The 21,597-nt window shown below is 49.4% G+C and overlaps 1 protein-coding gene across 1 annotated transcript; it reads right to left on the bottom strand.

Moving 5' to 3' along the window:
- Window positions 1–388: 388 nt before the first annotated feature.
- Window positions 389–21,053, bottom strand: LZTR1 (leucine zipper like transcription regulator 1). Its single transcript, XM_015884827.2, has 20 exons — window positions 20,838–21,053; window positions 20,690–20,752; window positions 19,951–20,007; window positions 19,451–19,530; window positions 19,072–19,180; window positions 18,811–18,894; window positions 18,160–18,217; window positions 17,906–18,045; window positions 17,524–17,725; window positions 12,531–12,641; window positions 12,186–12,278; window positions 11,213–11,308; window positions 10,238–10,421; window positions 8,713–8,882; window positions 6,784–6,940; window positions 5,974–6,100; window positions 4,767–4,916; window positions 4,477–4,582; window positions 3,766–3,846; window positions 389–1,183 (listed from the first exon to the last, which is right to left on the bottom strand). The coding sequence occupies exons 1-20, from the start codon at window positions 21,011–21,013 to the stop codon at window positions 1,067–1,069; spliced, it is 2,361 nt and encodes a 786-aa protein (XP_015740313.1). The 5' UTR covers window positions 21,014–21,053; the 3' UTR covers window positions 389–1,066.
- Between the last annotated feature and the right edge of the window lie 544 nt (window positions 21,054–21,597).

Genomic DNA, 21,597 nt, shown 5'->3' with positions numbered 1-21,597 from the left:
CCTGGAAACAATCCCCCACATTGGAGAGTGCTTGGATCTCATTTATCTGCCACCTGTTATTTGACTCACACCAGCAAACCCATCAGCTGGGGAGACCAGGTGGTCCCCAATGCCCTTTGGTGCCCCCAGCATAGCACACACACACACACACATGTGCACACTCTGGGTTCAGAGCTGCTGGGCTGTGTTGCCCATTCTGGACTGGGACTGATGGGAACGATGCTCTGCTTCCATCCATCTTCCTGCAAAGGCAACAACTAACCAAGACCTTGAGCTTAAAATCAGAAACAAGATGGAGCACAGGTACTTATTTTTAACGAAGGGACCTTCATTAAGCCAAGAGTTCTTTTTGCTTAATTTTTTTCCAAAACGAATGCCAAGTCAATCATGTAATGCAGGCAGGAGACATTAACTCTTTATTCATATATTGATTTAGAAAGGCTTAGTGAGATAGGATTAATGGATTTGATGGTCAGGAAGGACTGTAATCTTCTAGTCTGACCTGCAGCAGAGCACAGACCTGCTCTTTCTGCAGCCCACCAATCAAGGCAGTTGCAAAAGGGCTTAGCTTTTAATCCACGCCATGGGGAGTCCCCAAAAAGTCACTCCATCCTGGTCCAACACCAGCATCCCTGCTGAAACCGTGCTCTGCTTCCACTAGTGTTATGCCTGACTTCCATTCGCAGCCCGCTCCTGTTTCAGGTGCAGTTAGTTTAATATTGTTTGTTTTAAATACATCTTCAACATAAGAATGACTCTTTTACTCAGGGCTGCTATAAAAGTTAACAGTGGGATTGGGAAAGCCCTCAGAACCACCTGGGATGGATTCGTTTCCTTAATGGTTTCAGCATTACATCTGTGTAGCAGAGACCAAACCCTTCTCCATGGAGGTACAAACCAAGCACACCCACACAGTGCCAGTTGTTCATGTTCCTCTTGGCTGCCTGCTACACTGCAGAGACACTGTGAGCAGCTCAGCACGGAATGGGAAAGGAGTGAAAAGCAGCCACAGAGCGGTACGGCTTTGTTTGGAGGAAGAAACGGGCAGTCCCATTAGCAAAGCATGTCAAATGTCTGAGCCCAGCTCTGCGCACTGCTTGTCTGAGATGTGGTTAGCTAAGGACTCTATGATGTCAAGGAGGAGTGGCTGACTCAGGGAGCGGAGGTTTGGCAACTTGGAGACCTTCAAGGAAAAGAAAAACAGAACAGAAAAAAAAATAACCAAGAAATTAAAACCCTCCCCAAATGGCAGCTGATGTGCTGCTGTATTAGCTCCCCGCCGCCCCACTCAGGTCAATGTGAGGTGTGGAACCACAGCTGTGCAGCAGGACACAGCCCACACCACTTCCCATTAGTGCACAGGAAAGGGAGGGGAGCACAGCAGAAATGCTGATCCCAGCACAAGAAAACAGTAATTACTGCTCATAACGACAATTCTGCTGTTACTGGATGCAAATGAGGCACTCTCTAAAAGCAGCACCAGGCACAGCATTCAGCTTTGAAGTCTGTTTGTCTCCTGTCCTTCAGATCATATGAACCAACAGAGGATGGGATCTCATCACACCCAGAGCTGTGATACCTCAGAGCAGAGCCACGTGGGTTCTGCTTTAATGCCTCCCACAGCCCACGCAGGAGCAGCAGCCAATTGAAACCTGTGCCACATCAAATGCATGTGAATCTCCAGCAATCTGTATGGTCCTGGACACAGCTCTGCCTTCTTCATGCCAGCAATCCCTGCTCCTGTGGTTATCAGCGCCACGTCAAGCCCTGGCAGCAGACACTGCCCACAGCCCTGCCTGCATCACTGACACCATCCATCACCTCAGTGCACGCAGCTCTCCTGCCACAATCCATGGAGATGTTCTGAGCATCTCCTGAAACCCAGGAGGGAAACTGCTGAGAACATCTTCAGAGAGAGCACAGAGCAACAATGCCTGAGGGCAAAGCCCTGGGAGCAAAGAGACACTCATAGCCCTGGTGGGAATTGGGCCCTGCAGTGGTAGGAGCAGATCGGGGCTGGTGTCAGAGCACAGACAGACATTTCAGAGCAGCACTTTTATTGGGGCTTTGGCATAGAGCTGACACACAAACACCTGCATACACAGTGCCCCAGGGAGTGAACCTCAGGGAACAGCTCTTCCATTGGAGTTCTCACTGTGGGGAAAACTCTTTTGTGCTTTAAATCAAGGACAGTGCAAACCAAGGTGGGGATGGGGAGCTCACAGCAGCCCGTCTGAGCCTCACTGCCCAGCTGGGCTCACACAGAGGGAACAAATCACCTTTCAGAGTCTGCGGCGTGCAAAGGAGCAGAGCAGCAGGCATTCCTGCCCAGCCACAAAGCGCTGGGCCAAAAATCACACACCAGAGCTCCTCAAGCCAAACACAAACATTGCATGATTACCATTTCTTGCACATCTGCTTGACAGCCTCCCAGCCACATTTTGATGAATGCTGTTCTAACAGGCAACAGTTTGAATATGAAACATCTCTACGTATTCTGACTGGTGATGATGAACACAATTGAGTAACACCCTGCACTTCAGGTTCTCTTTTTCCTGATATGTTGCAATATTTGTTTCCCTCAGCACATTCCAGTGAGCATCGCTCCAACCTGTCTGCCTTCCTGTGGCCTCCATTGGGAAGCAGACAGCCCAGCATTTCAGCTCTCAGGGATTGCAGTGTGTTGCCCCAAAGCCAAGAAGCCATCCCAGCCCCTGGGCTATGTGCAGTGGGAGCCACACTGAGCTGTGCCCCTCTGCAGGACTGGGGGACCAGAAGAAAACACAGCACACAAAGGCAGGGCTGCAGCCTCGTGCTGAGGTCCCTCGAGCAGCTTTGGGACTCCTGGATGTTCATTCTACTCTCAAAGCTTTTTATGCACTCTAAGTGATTTCTGGATGTACAGTGCACTGAGTTCAAGTGACTGAGGGATTAAACAAAGAAGCTGAATACCCCTCTGAATGTCCAACCTTTAGATGCCATCTGGACATAGCAGTGCTTTTCAAACTTCAGGCATCAACAGAAGGACTGGGAGATTAAACATACAGAAGACAGACCCCTACCTGAGCACTACCCATGGAATCAGTAGGTATGGGGCACCCAGAAATCCTAGTTCACAGTCTCTATGATTTACCTCCAAATGTCAGCATTGCTAACAGTTGTGCAATGAGCTGGGAGACTCACGGAGGGATCCTCTCCCATATGAACAACATGATGACAATCCCCTCATTCTCCCCAGCGTGGATGGAAATATCAGCACGCCAGACTTGTGACTCTTCCTATCAGCCATGCATCCAGACATGGAAACCACAATGAGCCCAGCCAGGCCACGCTCATCTGCCTTCTGAGCACATGATTCCTGCACTCCCATCAATGGAGAATGCTTCAGCAGAACTGTGCCCAGCACACTCGTAGCTACTACTGAAGGAGAAATGTGCACACACTCAATCCATGCCAAGCTTATCTTCTTGTATGCACAAAAACCCAATGATTGCATGGCACAAAATTGGAAACAAGTGGAAATGGAAGCGATTCTGTTTTAGAAGGTCTTTGCATTTCCAGACTAGGATATTCTAGTCTTTTATTTATTGTTCATGTGAGAAGCATGCCTAGCAGACTCGTCAGCAAGTGCCAAGGACATGCAGCCATGTCTCAAGCTGTCTCACATGAGGGAGAATGAAATGGATTCCTATGTTAATGTGTCTTTAACCAACGCAGTGACAGAGGACAGCAGCTCTCAAAAGCCCCAGAAAAGATGCAACCAACCTTGGTGAACTGGTGAACAATGATGTGCAGGCAGTGCCTCTTCATGTCCAGCGCCTGGGTCCTGTCAGCTGCCTCCAAAATCTACAGCAAAAGCAAAAGTAAGATCTTTCCTTGTGTGTTGCTCAGACGTACAGCACACAAACACTGCTCTGACTCATAGGAGAGAATTCCTCCGAGCTACAGAAACATCGATGGTTTTCATTACAAACCCAAATCTTTTCTAAACTAATCAGAGGTAAACTTTGCATCTAAGATGTGTGCAGTCTTCATGAGAGGAAACTGCAGATCAGTTTCAGAGCCGGGTTCCCTGAGGTGCTGCAGTGAGACTGCTGTGGGCAGGAGCCAGAAGCAGTCTGGGCAGGGTTTGATTCTGCTCACGTTGCAGAGGGCTCTGTTTCCTACCACGCAGATGGCTTTGCTATCACAGAGTACTTCTGCTGCCTTAAACTTTGTTGCCAGATCAGCAGTGCTGTTAAAACAAGAGTAATGTCACCTGCACACCATTGCTTTGGTTACTATTGAAAAGAAGGTACAGCTCTGAGCCCAGCACTGGCAGTGCCACGTTTACCCCACAGGATGGGAATAAGCCTTCAGACACAGGGCAATGCTGCTCGATGGAGAAAGAATAAACCCCACACCCTGTGGTTCAGACCCTCAGGCTTTCCTGTATGAAAGTGAAGCAGCTAATTAAAGCTCGCTGATGGCAATTACCTGGAGCACGTTCTCCACCGTGACATTCATTTCCAGATTCTGCTTGCAGTATGCTTGCAGTCTGTTGTTGGAGAAGCCGTAATAGTAAGGTGCAGCAAAGAGGTAGCTGTTAATCTCATTAAGGGAAAAAACGTACAGCAAAGAAACAGCACTGGTGGTGCACACAGACAGAGGCTGAAACGCAGCTCTTGCTGTTAATGCAGCCCTGACCATCCCCAGCCTGCAGCCAGCAAACCAGAGCTGAGTCACTGTATGTGCACCTCATACAGATGCTTCAGATTTAAGGATACAGGGAGTCTTCAGGAGGCATGTTGACTTCTCCATAATAAATATATCTAAGCATGGATTCAAACGCTTGTTTGCTGGGAACCATCTCACCTATAGAAATATTCACCTGCCCGTCTTCTGGCATGAAAGAACGGAACATGGCTTCAAAGTAACTGGAAAAAAGGAAGTAAGAGTAACATAAAGCATTCTGCACAGGGGTGGTTTAAGTCAGTGCTGTTTAGAAGCAGCTGTTAAGCACTGCAGCCCTCAAGATACAAAAGCAGGAGGTAACCCAGGCAAAAACATGGCTGAGCTGTGCCTCGTATGTCTGTAATACTCCAGGCTTAACCCCCATCTCCCATCAGCACTACCTGAACTTTGGCTCCCTTTCCTAAGAATTGGGACACACACTGCTTAGATTGCTGTCTAATTTGCATTAATCCCAGCAGAAAGCTGAAAGCATTATGAACCTCTTTGCTATCCACAGGCTGTGACTGCCAATCACACAGGGCTCCTTCTACAGAGCTGTGAAATGTTTCTGGTATAATACTACAGTAATAATACTAAAGATCATGACTGGGACTATGAAGAAACTGAGACAGTATCTGAAATAGAAATGTTACGCAGATGTTTAACGTCACACGGGCATAAAGGTGCAGGTATACAGAGCACACATGCCAGTGGTAAACCCACTCAACCCCAGTGTAGTGGAGGGAGAACCTCACTGCAACGTGAGCGACTTGGCTCTGCAGCAAAGCATGGGAACAATCTACTCTCTGTTCTGCACCATTTTTTCCCCAAGCCCATTCATAACAATAGGTGAGAAACAGACTCAGATTTCACATGGTTTGAGATGAATGTTCACCATCAGATCTCCATCTGAGCTCAGTGGACATGTGCTGCTTCCCACTTCACTTTATGCTCAACACCACTTTTCCTTCTTGTGATTTTACAGCTCCTTTCTCTTGTAGTGCACTTTCTATGCTTACAAACCCTCCAGAGAGTCTCTACCATTTTCATTTCCTCCTCTCTTCCCCTGCTGGGTATCAAATTGAAAAATATTTCATCATTGTGCTTTATGACACTTAAGGAGCAAAGCTGCAACTTACACCATATGTGGGTACAAAGCTCCTCCCCGGCCTCTACAAGAAACAAGCTGCCCCAGCAGCTGCAAAGTGCAGAGTTCTACACATGCAATAACTTCAGTGGTTGTAATGAACAGAGACTCACCTGGAGCGGGCTGCAAGGATAGCCTTGTGGGCTGGCCGTGGGTGGCCATCCAAGAGAAGGATGATATCACAGAATTCAATCCCACCTCCTTCCAGGTAAGCCTTCATGTCCTGAATTAAAGAAGTTCCTGAAAGTCAACACAGAAATAGTGAGACACTGCAGTTCCAGCTGTGTAGGTGCCATGCCCTCTTTCCATGCCCTCCTTCGTTTGGTACCCCTGGGCTGAGCAGCAACCAGGCCCTTCCACCCCATCCTGCAGCAAAAGGAGCTTCATCCTTCCGCATCACATTACTGCCCATCTCAGAGACATACCCAGCAGCTCTGCCATGCCCTGGGCAAAGCACTAAAAGGTGCATTCTATAGTCCACTTTTTTTCCTACACTCCATTTTTCCTCCCACTCCTCTTTGCCAGCCCCCCACCAAAGGAGATGAAAACCTACAGCTTGGTTACCTTCTACCCCACTTAAACTGAAGGCCTACTGCCTTTTCTTTTAACCCTTTTTTAACATGTCTTTCAATTCCTTCTGCCTCGTCCCTCTGATCACAATCAGGATATTATGCTGTGAGAAGAACGTGAAAACATTTAATGTGATTTTTCACCTATTGCAGTGGGGACAATACTCAGACTGAAGCTCAGAGGGGAAAGAAATGGGCTGTTCTGCCTTAGCCTGGGATGCAGCCCACAGCAGTTCTACCAGATGAAGAACTGCAGCTCTGCAGCAGCCTCCCCCTTAAGCCACCTCCTAGACTGAGCAAACCCCCAGCAATCAAAGCCCCACAGCTGATAACTCAGTAAGGCACAACAGTTACCTATGTCAAGTGGCTGGTCGGAATGTGTTCGAACAGGAGGCTGCTGCTTCCTCCGGACAATCTCCACTATGAGGGATGAAGAAAGATGCTCAAACTCCTTCATCATTATGACCTGATTAAAATGTGACTCTTTCACCACAAAGTTCAGGCAGTGTTCCTTTAAACAGAAGAGTAATAATAATAATTACTGTTTCTTGCATGAAGTCACTCTATAGAACATCCGTGTCATGCTGGGTAACAGCCAGCCTTTTCCTGAGTTCTGCCCATGGATCCCAGCACTGGAATTGCCAGAGCTTCTCCTTACGAAGCGACCACCTCAGCTCCTAACCTGAACAGGAGATGCAGGACAGTTCTACATATTAAGAAAAACCCCATTAAGAAATAACGAGGAAAAGATTAATTGATTCCCATCTGGCTGCTCTGATGATTTCTAAAATAGGAAGCTCAGGAGATGAAGCAAACTGAGATTGGTTGCTCCTACACAGCAGTGCTTTCCATGATTAGAACCCAACATCTAATCAGAAGGGTGGAGAGATCTTAACTCTTCAATACTACTCAGTAATGGTACAAGGAGCTTGAAGGATTTCCAGGAAATGGTGTAGACTTTGCCCAACCTCTCCTGACAGGGCTGCAAACAGTCTGAAAGAGACCTTGCAGGCTCTCATGTGCCAAATCTGCTACAAAAATCCACGTGGGAGAAAGGTAACAAATGAACCAGACCTAATGCTGAACGGTGAAGGGAATGACAAAAAAAAAGCAGCCCATTTGGCAGTGCAAACCAAGGCTTTCCCTCAGGATATTTAAATAAGCAAAAAAAATGTAATCTGTACCAGCTCACCATAAGGTGAGTCCAAAATTAGGCCAAGGAATAATTACTAATTTCCATTTTGTGTCACAGTGAGTTCAGCTGCTATCTACAAGGATCTGTGTGGGACCCATCGGAAACCATGCTTTAAATAAAGCCTGGGATGCCAGGAAGAGCAGCCTCGTGCAGATGGCACTCAGCCACAAGGAGCACTGGGCACTGAGAACCAGGATGCCAACCCAAGAGCATCCTGACCGAGTGGAGCACTGTGGAAGAGCCCCTGTTGCCCTGCTGGCAGCCATGCAGCCTGCTGACCTGCTGTCATTGGCAATGCATCCATCAGTGCTGAGATGCTCCACAGTCCTACGCACCAAGGGCTGTGCCAGCATGCACGTAACTGCTGCTGACTGCTGTGCTCCTGGATGCCTCTCCTTTGCCCACATCCAGTGCACAGTGCCCAAGGAAGTGCCGATGCACACCGGTTTGCATAACCCCACTCTGGCTGTAAGCATCAGCTCTCTGGCCTGTTCTGCACAAGCTGTCCCAGTCAGCACTGTGTGATTTTGCATGTATTGCTGGTCTTGGGTGGAGAGCTGCTTCTCTGCAGCTGGAAGCAGAACTGGCTCTGGTAACTCTTGGTGGGATCACAGCAGCAAGAGCACGGTCTGAAGGCTGTGGGTATCAGCTCTGCATTTCAGCAAGCGCCTCAGAGTCCCACCATACAGAGAGCTGCCAACACTGATTTTCAGATCAAAGGTCTAAGAACTGAGTTTGGTTTTCCATCAGATCAGGTGAAAGAACACATTAACAGGCTCAGCATTAAACCCCGTGACCAGAAAATGCACTGCTTCCATCTCACTACAGTGAGAGTCAAATGGGGAAGAGACAAAGTCACTCTGCCCTCTCTATCTTCCAGGACAGACATGCAAAACTATCACTCATTGAAAAAGCCTGTATAATATTCACAAGCTCCTGCAGTACAATCCACACCGACACAAACTCAGGCAGCCGTAATTATAGGGGAGAACCGAATTTGCAAAGCTGACAAGCTTTTGCAAAACATTAATTACATCAAAATTGTCTTTAATTTCTTATCAGTTACTTTGTATGCAAAATGCGATTACCTTGAGCTGATCCAGCTGAAGCTTGTTAGCATTTTCACACACAATGAGCACATTCTGCAGATCCACAGATGCTTCAATATACTGAAGGCAGAGCTGTTCCAGGCGAGAGAGTTTGAAGTTTAAGGCTAGTTTGTACACATCCATAATGAGCAACACATCCTGCACATGGCCTGAAAGCACGAGAGAGAAAAGCCCTTTTCCATGGCACCAGAGTTCACCGAACAAAAGGAGAAACTTTCTCCAAGCATTTCTTCTGACTCAACCCGAGCGTTCAGAACAGCGCGATGGGCAGCAATTGGAAGAGTGTGTCTATGGAGAATAAAAAGTTCCACTGCTGCCCAGATTAAACCAAGGGCGGATACTGAAAATAAGAAAGAAGTGATCTCTCAAAATGGAGGTGTAAAAGAGCCACCTTGAATGAGTTTCTGGGCCAATGTTTTTCAAGCACATGCAGACAGTTATGGGACACGTACAGACCAGAGGTCAGCCTAGAAGCTGAGGTTACACAGCACAGAGGGGCTGTGGGGCCTGGGCTGACCACTGCAATGGGGCCATTGAGACATCGCCTCCAGAAATAACCCTCCAGTCTTTGCTTTCCTCACAGGGGATCTCTGACCATCTGCTGTAGCTACATTTTGACAGAGAAAAGCCTTCTTGCATGCTATTTGGCTTCCCAGTGTCTAATAAGGAAAATCCCATTTGATAGGCGTGCCAAGTGCCATTAGCTCAGCACAGAGGATCCCCCAGGGCAATGCCCCCTGAACCCAGGAGCAGACAGGAATACACAAAGTCAGGGTGGGAGCTTGGGAGGATCCCAGCAGACTGGTAAAGCTGCAGAGAGGTAAACACTGGGGAGAACTGGGGAGGCCAGGGGGGAGGGCAACCTGCTGCAACAAAGGGAGAAGCTGGGTGTGATAATCCTCCTTTGGTCTGAACCTTCCTGCAAGGAACACACCGAGGATTAGGGGAACAGCTGAGAGCTGGGTCTGGTAATGTCAGCAGAAGCCAGTAAGGAGGTTCCCTCATCCTCATTAATTAAGCTTTGCAGGGAAAGCTTTGGAACAACTGCATACAAATTAATATTTTACTGAAGATGATCTTTTCTAGAATAGAAAGATCTCAAACCAAAGCTGAAGCAAAGATTCCAGTGTTAGAGCTGATGCACCTCCATTTGAACACCTGTGCTGTGCAGCCTCAGCTCCCTTTCCTCCCCCAGCTGGAGTTCCCTCTGGGTGCCCCACTGCCAATCTCACAGCACAACAGCACTGTACCAGGGCCAGGAGTCAGATTTGCTGTGCTGGAGCTGAGAGATCTCTGGCAATTACCTCCTGGCCTCCAACTGCTTAATAACACAGGGATCTTCAATGTGTGCATCTAATGGACTTCTTGAGGCACTCCCTTGTCTGGGCATTTAGAAGAGATGATAGATACTGGCTTTCTTGGCCTTTCAGTGCAGCCCTAGTTTGCAATGGACCAAACAATAGCAAAAAAACGTTTGCTGTCAGTGCTTATCCTGCTGCCCTACCTTTGCGAGGGTATTTTATTTTATCTGTGTACAGAAACTGCATGAGCACCTCGAAGGGCTGCGCTTCAGCCTCTCGGATGGGCACTTCCAGCAGCGGCTGCAGGCGGCACAGTTTGACGTTGCCACCAATGCCATCCTTCTGACACGCTGCGTGTCCCTCATCTTCAATGTCTTGCTTCGATTTCTAGTGAGACAGGAAAAACACTCCAGCATGGCAACAAGGCTGCATTAGCACCACAGATTACTATCAAACCAAAGACCCTTCTCATCATTGCACAGTTATCCAAAGACCTCATTATCTTCAAAGTTATGCCCAAGATAACAAGTAGTCCACGTGCACTACAATTCCTGTTTGTTCCATGCCATGTGACAAACATGGATGGGAACAAAAATGAACACCTGGATCAGTGAATGAATTTCACTGAGCTCACATTCTGTCCCAACAGAGACAGCATCTCTACTTGGACAAGGCAGAAGAAAGGTGCAGAAGCAAGTTCCACAGATCCCTGCATTGCAATGGCAGAGCTCAAGTGCTGCACAACAGTATTTTAAGCCGCTCTGTTACTTCCAAGTTTTGCTCTGACAGCCTTTCCTGGTGAAGATGAAGCTGTGGGGTGGCTAAGCAATGAACTGCAGAGCAATGAGACATCCATATGTCTCACTGTAGGTAGTGTGCTACCACATGCTGAAGGACAACAGCAAGTTTTTGGTGAGAAGCTGTGAGTAAAGCTGATGGATAATGCTCCAAACTGCAGAAAAATCACGTAGTATTGAGGTAAAAGGCAGCCAGCCTCAAAACCTTAATCCTACCTTCCCTCTAATCTGTCTAATTATCCTCTTTATTTTACAGGCCCAAGAGCATCTTAGGATCCTACATCTGTCCCAGCAGATACTGTTTTCTTCCTAGCAACCTGATTTCCCCAACAGAGCACAGTAAGCATCACCTCACCGCACTGACTTCTCATGGACGCTCACCTGTTTCAGCCTCTCCCTTGCCTGCATGATTTTCTTTTTCAGCCACTTACAGCGAGCCGTCACAATCGCGGTGTGTCCTCGGACCCGCTCCTCCTTCTGCCAAAGGAAGGAGCAGAACACCCATCAGACATTAATTCCCAGATCACACAGAGGCGGCAGATGGCAGCAGCAGCAACCCGGGCTGTACTCCAGATCACCAAACATTTACTGCAAGTTAGAATGAAAGGCAGCCCTGCATCTGCTCCTCACATCCAGGTGAAATTCAACACCACTTTTCCCCAAGGGCTGAGCAATGGCAAACACCATTTGGGAAAGTCTTTGTTACGGTCGCTGAGCAGAAGCTGCTGCACAGGTCCTGTTGTGGGCCTTGCATCTCAGCACTGCATCTGATTTCATTTTGAATGGTAGTTTTCAAAATAACACTCTGCTTGATTGCTGTTGTTCCTCATGATTTATTTATTCTGCACTGGTTCATAATCTGTTCTTTTCTTGAAGCCCCATCTGATCTCTGTACGGTCTTTAGTAACTCTTTAGTTACTTTAGTTTTTTAAGAGAAATAGCAGATGAGTTGAAATTTCTCATCTTTTCCATTGAAAACATTCTTTTTATTCCTCTGTGCTGCTTTTCCTCACTCTATTTTGGTAATTAAGAAGTGGCTCTGGAGGTGATACGGAGATCTGCAGAGCACTGAGCTGCTCCTCCAGGAACCATTTGGGACCACAGAGCTCAGCAGTGGTTTGTATCACTTTCATACTGCAGACTCGCAGAGCTCCTTCTCCTTTATGAAGTTATCAGATTAGTGCAGCTTAGCAAACCAGGGCACCTGCAGCATGATGCTGCTCCTCAGGCTACATTCCCTGGGCACCATCACTGCACGGTTTGCTTTTTGCACGTGCTATATAAACAGTCACAGCCCTGTTGGGACCCTCTCTTCCCATTAAATCCAATGTGACTTACACCAAAACCCACTCACCTCTCCCAAAACAAACTCCAAGTCACTGAACTGCCTGTTTTCCCACAGCCTTCCATAATCTTCATGCAGAGTGCATTTCGGGTAACAGGAAAACTGCAAGCAAGATAAAATCCCACATCAGACATTCCTGTTTGTGTCAGTCACCCATATCCAAAAGCACTTATCCCAGCATCTGCTCAGACAGCGGCTCTCAGAAGGTTTTATCCCATCAGTGTTTGACAGCTGGGTCTGGAGCACAGAGGAACCCATGGGGGCAAAGTGAGCCCACACAGGAGCCTCCAAGCAGAGCTGGATGTGGAAGGACAAGCACAGAATGGAAGGGGAGGTGTGAAGCTGCCGACCCACCTGGAATCTGTACATCTCCCCGCTGCGAATGTTGTTGTCCACCGTCCCACCAAAGATGTACATTGCATCTGAGATAACAGCTGCAGCGTGGAAGAGCCGCCCACTGGGCAACTGGGGGAAGAAATGGACAAAGGGGAGGGAATAAATACAACCATCTCTTCTTCTGACAAAAATCATCTGTAGGAGATCAACGGCGAGAGGTGTAAAATGTTCTGTGTGCAGCCTGAAGCAGCACAGCCACGTGCACCCCAAGAGCAATGCCTACAGGCATCATAGGGTTTTCTCCTATGGCACAGCCACTTTCTGCCCACTGCACATTGTGCCAGCCCTGTGTGCATGCAGGGCTCACCCAGCACAGCCCACACAAACCAAAAGCTGCACCCAAAGCGCTGTGCCACAAAGCAAATATAGCACTGCAGGAGCTGTGGGCTCAGAGCTGCAGCAATGCCCTTCTATGGGCCAGCTCACACATTTCACCCAGTGGCGCAGCCCTCACAAACCAGCACACCCCCATGGGGCACCCAGCCTTCATGCAGTGACAAGTTTCTTCTGGTTCCACCAGGCTGCTGTGTTTTCTGGGCAGCACAACTCCTGAGCTCAGCCATTTCCCTGCTCTTTTATTTGGTTTTATGAATGTGATTCTTCATCTTGCTTTCTAATTCAAACTCTTCCCTCACCCTGATTGATTTGCAGTTCAGAAAGCGGCCTTTTCATTTACAAAACACTTTGTTTGTCTTCCAGCTGTAGCGTTTTCACAATCATCGCCAGAAAGGAAACGTGAATCATTGCAATCCATAACTGAGTCACTCTGTGCTTTGCTAGTCACGGCACTTCTACCTCCAGCACTCAGTAAGAAACCCTATAGCAATGGAGTTTCATCTGCAATGGTTGGTACCAGAGCCCTGTAACAGCACCTTGCCTCAGTACTCACTAATTAATTTCAGCAATCAACGTGAGTCATTTTAAATAGTCGTACTGCAGTCTGGAACTCTGTATGAAGAGAGATGTAAATATTGAAGGACAACCCAGAAAAAGAAACAAAACAGGAAGGCCGTGCACAGTTCATCAAAACATTCTGCAGCCAAATGCTTTGGGAATCAGAGCAGAACTCGGCCAGCATGGAGCTCCCACTGCAACCACAGCTCACACAGCTCTGCAGCCCCACAGCTCCATTGCAGCTCTGCACAGAAATGCAGCCAGAAGACACTCAGAGACAAAAAGAATAAAAGCAGAAAGGTTCGTAGAGTGCAGGAGTGGAAACAGCTGCAGAGAAGCCCTCCAGGCTCTGTGCTCCCCAGTCCACAAACACCAGATGCCAGAAAGTCCCACTCTATCTTGAATTCTTTGCTGGGAGACCTCCCAGGCTGACAAACCAGCTGCTGAATACGTGCAAGCCAAGCACAGTTTGTATGGAACAGGTATGCAGTAATACGTGCAATGCTAGGCCAGCAGTCCTGGAGGCTCCGCAGAGGTAAAAGGTGACAAAGAATTTACAAATCTGAAATGGAGCCACAAAAGCTGCCAGCACCAGCACAGCAGCACAGGGTGCTGCAGTTTCATGGTCTCCAACAGCAGACACAGCCACAGCCCTCTGCTCCCAACCTGTGCACGTTGTGCAGCACAGCAACGTGCAGCCAAGGGCTGGGAGTGCAGCTGGAACAGCACAGGGCTGAAGGATGGAATCTGAGCTCCTTTTCTGGGAAGGATTTTTGACATTTGTGTTTTCTGAACCACTGCAAAAACAGTCTCAGCCCACACAGCAGCACACAGCCCAGTTGGGGAAAGGAACCCCAGGAAATGGCCATCCTCAATCTTATTCACAGCACACACAGGGCTGCACAAAGCCTCACATGAGACACACTGCCCCCAGATGGATTTGGTTCCTAAAGCTCCCATTCTTATCCCCCAGTTATTGTGATCTCCTTACTTTATTAGCAGTGCTGACAGAAAGAATCCTCGCTTCAGCCCTGACATCTCTGCAGCCCTGGGTTACACACTGTGCTCACAGCACACCGACCTGCTTCATCTGCTGAAGTGCTTTCCCTATTTTAGGTTAACGAGATTTGCGAGCTCAAGATGGGATCTTCACTTTCACAGCAGAACCCATCAGCCACCCCTCCTCCCCTCACCACTGCTGCCATGGCTCACATCACCTTTCAGCACTCACTCCTTTGGCATTTCTTGCACCCAGAACCCATCTCAGTACTCACTCAAGCCAGCACAAACTCAAATCTCATCCTGTGGTGCTCCTCGGGGCTCTGATTTGGCTCACAAAGCTGTGCCTTAGTTCTGCTCCTCTGTGCTGCAGGCCAGCAATCATTCAAATAGTTGACATCAGAGCCCTGAGCACCAACTTAGGGCTGTTTCCACCTACATCAAAATTAATTTAATTAAACCTGTGCAAACCCTCACATAAACTCATTGGTTTCAGTATTAACCTCACTAGGAACACTCAGCTTTACTCAAAGTCCTCAGCAAATGAAGCTGAATTGCTGCAAAAGCAGCATTAAGCCAAATGAACATTTCCCACCCCAAACCTACCCTAACCCTAAACCCAACCCTACCCTAACCCTAAACCCAACCCTACCCTAACCCTTACCCTTACTTACCCTAACCCTAACCCTGGGTTAGGTTGGGGGCAGCTTCTGATGCACCTCAGAGCTCACATGCAGAGCCACAGCTTAAGCAGGGCTGCAGTTTAAGTGAGAAGGCTCTCAAACAGGAAGAACACCACAAGCTCCTACAGGACTCAGCAGGGAGTCACTGTGATATAACACAATATATCTTGTTATATCACAAGATGCACAGTCACATCACAGAGTGCCACAGGAGATGGTCCACACTACACTGGGAGCTAAACTAAGGAACACAGGGGCGATGCATCTTTGTTACTAAACGATGCTATGCTATGTCAGCTCATACAGCCAAAAATACCATCAGCACTTGCAGGCCCTTTCCATTACAAGGAGCTTTTCTCAGCTACCCACAATGACTAAAGCTTGTAACTCACTGTTTCCAAGGGTTTTCTTAAGGGAAACCATTCAGCAAAACCACATTCTCTGTTCCTAGATGCGTTACTTTGCTGAAACAGACCGTTTGCTTGGGCCCACCTTAACAAGGAATCCAAAGCACTGAGGATTTCATCATTAAGACCACAGGCAATCAGGAGATATCAGGGGAAAGCTGTGATTTCCTGTTTTCTTTCAAGGCCATTGACAAAAGTTTTGAACAATGCAACACAAATGAATGGTCCCCAAAGGACAAAGCAGAGCAACCACTCCTCATTCAAAATCCCATTTCCTATCTTTCAGATATCAAACCTTATATCCGCTTAATGTGAGTCATGGTAGCACTGCTCTGCTGCAGCACCTCAGACACAAAACACCCTCTGCCCATCACCCACACAAGCCCAAACTTCTCTTATTTGGGGGAGAATTCCATAATAAACATCACTGAGAAATGAAATGAATGCATTTAACAGAAAGGAACCGAGGTGTGGAACAACCCAAATTACGGTCATTTTAATTCCTTTAACCTTTTTCTTTAATAAATCTCGTGTTCTTCAAGACATCTCTCCGGTTTGCTGAGCACAAACTTGGAAAGGTCACAGCTACAATGATCCGGGATTTAAAAAGGTACTTTCTAAAGAGGATGCAACTCTGAATGCTGCGCTTCCTTTACATACAACCATAAAACCACCTGTGAGGTGCTGAATTTCATCTCCTCAAGCAGAATAGGACACCATGGCAGCTCCAGAGGCCACACCTGAAGGCTGTGAGCTCTGGTCAGGGATTCAGTGATGGAATCTGGGCTTTTGTTCCATAAGAACATCTCTTCTGCCTGAAGATACCTCAGTGGTTGTAACTGCTCTGCACAGGGAGACCGTGGCACTCACCCACACGTGATGAGTTGATCCATCCACAGAGCACAGCACAGCGATCCACCCCCAGCACTGTGCCTCAAAGCAAAGCCAGGGGAGCTCACCAACATGCTGAGCTCTCTCCTTGCTGATTTACAACAGAGAAGAAAAGCAAAAAGTTCAGAGCTCTGAGTATCAGAAGCACATGCTGTTCCTGGCTTCAGAAGGCCAGTGATGGCACTGAGATCAGTGCCAGTCCCTCTTCAGGTTCTGCAGACTCTGCCCACTTAACACCAGAAGCGGTGCAAAAGAAGAAAGGATTAAGGAAATGCATCACAGGAACCTGAATGGCATCCAGCTGTCAGATGGGTGCTGACCTGCTTGCACGTTTGCTCCAGCTGTGGTGCTGCTCAGCAGAGTGATAATGCAGAGCTGCTGGAGTCCCATTGCAGAACACAAAACATGTCCTCACAACCCAGCTGCTGAAAACACATTTTAACTCAACAAAAGGCTGCATGGATTCTTTCCCTACATGCCAACAGGGGAATGGTGGGCAGCACTGCTGCAGGGAGGGCCTGGCTCAGGAAGCAGCTCATGGGGGGCGCAGAGCACTGCGAGGAAGCAAGGTGGGAGGAAGGCTCCCATCATCTTCAGATCTGTGTTTGATCCTCACTGATGCAATAATCACCTGTGTAATGGAGAGCCTTCATCCCTGCAGCTCACCACAAAGCCAAGTGCTGCTTCCCCACACAGCAGCCAACACAAACACTCAGAACACACTGCTGCATCAGCTGAACTACCTGCAGATGGCTTACAGTGAGATCTATGAGAATGAGCCCATGCAGTCAGCCCTGCTGTTCCAAAGGCAGGCAGTGTGTGTATGTGTGCAGGCTGCACACAGCCTTCTGTGTTCTGCACACTGGGAGGGCACTGCACTGCCAGCAGCACGAACCCAGCACTGCAATGCCAGCACATCTCTGAGCAGAGCACTGCACAACGCTGACACCCCATCACACAGCTGTGATGGTTGTCACAGGGTGACTTCGTTTCTCATTTCTGTTGGGTAACAATTGGCTCAAAACTTGAATTACAAGATGGAAAGTAAAAGGCAGAAAGGAAAGCTGAATGTTTTACCTCACTGTCAGGGCTGGGCTGGATAACCTCCCATGTCTGTGAGTCCACATCATAGCAGTGCAGCTCGTTGGGCAGCGTGTTGTCCGCTGCACCACCAAACACGTAGAGGTGCCGGTCAAATGCAACCATGGTGTGACCATAGCGGCGCTGGGGGGGTGGGGGGGAGCCCCGCAGGAGGTGCTCAGTGGGAATCCGCGTCCATCTGAGACACCAAACAGGGTGAGGGAGAACAGCATTACAAAGTGAGCTACACAGTCCCACCCACACAGCCCATGTCTTATTTAATCCAGCCATGCAGGTCACGAAAGGCAGCACTGCTCTCAACAACTTCAACTCAAGAAGTGGAGAATGATTTTTGCACTGTGTTACTGTCTGCACTTACATTTTTTCCTTGAATTCAAACTGAAAGAGATTGTTGGTGATCTTCGCTCCGCTCTGCCCCGAGAAGACAAACATCTTGTCTTTGCATACAGCCACAGGAAAATTGCAGCACGAAGGGGGGATCTCACCGCTCTGTTCAATCTGAAAGACAAGGATGTTCAATCAGAAACATGGCAGCACGATGCCACACACTGCAGGACAATCTGCAGACAGAGCACATGAGCAGCATTTGGTCCATTCCAAATGAGATCTTACCTCTTCCCAGCATGTCAGCTCTCTGTCCTGGAGGCCGATTGTCCACATATCGTTCAACCTGTGTTAAGAGACACAAAAGTCCAATTGGAAACTGGTTTTTGCCAGAGTTACATCATGGAGTTTAATGAACAGAGGCTGTATGTTCTCAGCATGCACAGAGTCACAGAACTGTAGGGCTGGGAGGGATATCAGGAGGTCCCCCATCCCAAAGCAGCTCCCTACAGCTTCTTTGGAAGGAATGAGTCTCCACCAGCATAAAACCCAAACCCTATTAGAATCCTTCTGTCCCCCAGCTGGGTGTTTCACCACCACCTCAGCCCAGCTCAGCACCCCTCGAGCAACCTGCACACAACAGCTGCACACAGCAGCTCTGCTTGGACATTAACAAGAAACCCCAGGCTTTGTTCTGTGAGTTTTCAGCACTATCAGAAGGCCTGCAGACCTTCTAAGAAACGCTCATCTGCCAGATTTCAAAGATCACTCGGCATCTTTGCAGCCACGCAGACAACTGGCAATCAGCAAAGATGCAATGTTCAGCACCAGTGCTGCTCTGCAGAGCTCCTGGGGATGCTGCAGTGACTCTGCATGTTGTACAGAGGTGAGATGGCAGTGGCTGGGATGGCACAGGGAGGAAGCAGCCCCTCTACGCACCGTGCATTGCCGTCGTATCCTGCAAAGATCCACAGCTTCTCACTGTACACCGTGGCACCGTGAGCCGACCTCGCCACCGGCAGCCTGCAATGGAGGAGAATATTCCTTCAGCACCCAGGGAACTGCCCTGAGGAGGATCTGAACGAGGTGAAGGGCACAACTGTGCCTTCACACAGCCCTGAGCACAGAGCGACCTTCCATAGGGTGTGTGTCAGAACATCACACCCTGCTTCCATCCCAGAGCTGTCCAGATCTCCTTACCTTCCTTCAGTCTTCCACTCCGTCCACTGTCCGGTTGCAAACTTATATTCAAAGAGATCGTTTTTATTCTTCAGATTGGAATTGGAATAAATGTCTCCAGTATAACCACCTGGGCAACGACAGCTTTGTTAGACAGCCCACAGCATGAATTCTTACAGGTGGGAGATCCTCCACTCCCCCCTGCAGAAGCACTGTGACAATGAGCTCCAAGACTCCATCTCTGCTTCAAAGCTAAAGCTGGAATCACAGCCAGCTGTGGATTTGTTACTGAGTGCTTTCACTGATCACTTGGAGGCTCCCTAAAAACATCATGTTCTTTTGAGATAAAAAAGCACCAGCACAGCTATTATTCCAAACACAGAGCTGTCATCTGCCTTACCGAACACAAACATGCTGCTCCCATAGACCACAGCCGAGTGGTGATACCGCGGTGCAGGTGGGGTCCCCGTGGTAAAAGCCCTGCAGGACATTTAGAACATCAGACAACCAAACATCCCCGCCGTGCTTCAGGCCCTGCAAGCTGTGATGGACACCCAACACAACTGCTGCAAGCGATCTGCCGTCACCGAGCTTTTCCTTAACTACATCAGCCAGGATTTTGTGAAGTACCACAAGATCTGATGGTGTATAAAGATACCAAACGAGGTGCAGAGACAACACGGCCCACAGCGTGCAGAATGGGGGAGCAGAGCCCACCCCTGCCAGCCCTCAGGGCCGCAGCAGCCCACTCACTGCATGGCTCCATGCACAGCTATACTGCCAGGCCGGAGCCGTGCCCCACAGCAGCCCTTGGTTGGGGGTGAGGGATGCATTCTGTCCCCCGCTTTTAGAGCCGGGCTGTTGCCGTGGAGGAAAGCAGCGCTGCCTCCCCTGTCCCACCTGCACCACGAGCAGTCCTTCACGTCGAAGCGCAGCAGGTCGTTCAGCATCGTCTTCCTGCAGGGAGGAAACGGACAGGAACTGAGGCGGCCGCAGCGCTGCTGTGCTGGGCCCTCAGAGCCTCCACAGCCTCACAGAATGACCCGGGTTGGAAGGGACCTCAAGGATCATGTAGTTCCAAACCCCCCTGCCTGGCAGGGCCACCAAACATACGCCTTTACTAGATCAGGTTGCCCAGGGCCCCGTCCAACCTGGCCTTGAACACCTCCAAGGACGGGGCATCCACAACCTCACTGGGCAGCCTGTTCCAGGGCCTAACCACTCTCCTAGTAAAGAACTTTCCCCTAACATCCAACCTAAATCTTCCCTCTTTTAACTTAAAACCATTTCCCCGTGTCCTGCTATTGTCAGCCCTTTCCAAGAGTTTACTCCCCTCCTGGGAGTAAGTTCCCTTCAGGTATTGAAAGGCTGCAATGAGGTCACCCCGCAACCTTCTCTTCTCCAGGCTGAACAAACCCAACTCCCTCAGCCTGTCCTCATAGTGGAGGTGCTCCAGCCCCCTGATCATCTTCCTGTCCCTCCTCTGGACCCTTTCCAAACTCTCCATGTCTTACTTGTACTGAGGGCTCCACACCTGGACACAGCCTCCACATCCTCCCACCCCCGGCTCCCCTCACATCCCCCCCACACCCCTATCCCTTCCCCGCTCCCCTCCCCGCTCCCCCCGCTCCCCGCTCACCCGTTGTCCCCGCCGAACACGTAGATGGCGTCCCGATAAGCCACCACGGTGTGTTTGCTGCGCCTGCGGGCGGCACGGAGCGCTGTTCATCACCACATCACCACATAACACCGCACCTCACCGCCCCCCTCAGCGCCCCGCCGCTCACCGGGCACCCACGAACTCATCGCAGGGCGGGAGGCGGCGCCATCTGTGCACCGTCTCGAAGGGCCCGAAGTTGAGGGTGAGGTACTCGACGCTGTCCGAGCAGCTGTGGTCGAAGTCGACGCTCGGAGCCACCTTGGAGCGCCCCGAGCCGCCCGCGGGGGGCCCGGCCGCCGCCATGGCGCCACCTACACCAAAGGACTACGGCTCCCAGCGTGCACCGCGCGGGGGCGGAAGTTGGCACTGCTGCCGGCAGCGGGAGGAGCTGAGGGGATCGAGGTCTCGAGGTCGCGAGTTCGAGGCCCCGCAGCGCCGCTCGGCAACTGTGTGAAGAAGTGAGGCGGTTTTACACATTAAAAGCATTTATTGCACTCACCTTCCGTCCGGCTGAACGCTGCCAAAGGGGCTCCCTCAGTACAAACAAGACATGGAGAGTTTGGAAAGGGTCCAGAGGAGGGACAGGAAGATGATCAGGGGGCTGGAGCACCTCCCCTATGAGGACAGGCTGAGGGAGTTGGGTTTGTTCAGCCTGGGGAAGAGAAGGTTGCGGGGTGACCTCATTGCAGCCTTTCAGTACCTGAAGGGAACTTACTCCCAGGAGGGGAGTAAACTCTTCGAATGGGCTGACAATAGCAGGACTAGGGGAAATGGTTTTAAGTTAAAAGAGGGAAGATTTAGGTTGGATGTTGGGGGAAGTTCTTCACTAGGAGAGTGGTGAGGCCCTGGAACAGGCTGCCCAGGGAGGTTGTGGATGCCCCGTCCTT

Source organism: Coturnix japonica, chromosome 26 (genome assembly GCF_001577835.2).
Source record: "Coturnix japonica isolate 7356 chromosome 26, Coturnix japonica 2.1, whole genome shotgun sequence".
Lineage (NCBI taxonomy): Eukaryota > Metazoa > Chordata > Aves > Galliformes > Phasianidae > Coturnix > Coturnix japonica.
This window is presented reverse-complemented; position numbering and strand designations above follow the sequence as displayed.

Excerpts from the sequence above, each read along its gene's own strand:
- LZTR1 (XM_015884827.2), bottom strand. The coding sequence starts at position 21,013 with ATGGCGGCGGCCGGGCCCCCCGCGGGCGGCTCGGGGCGCTCCAAGGTG. Across the intron at positions 18,218-18,810 it reads GGATACGACGGCAATGCACG|GTTGAACGATATGTGGACAA; the intron begins GTGCGTAGAGGG and ends CTCTTAACACAG. Across the intron at positions 6,941-8,712 it reads TTCAGCTGGATCAGCTCAAG|GAACACTGCCTGAACTTTGT; the intron begins GTAATCGCATTT and ends TTCTGTTTAAAG.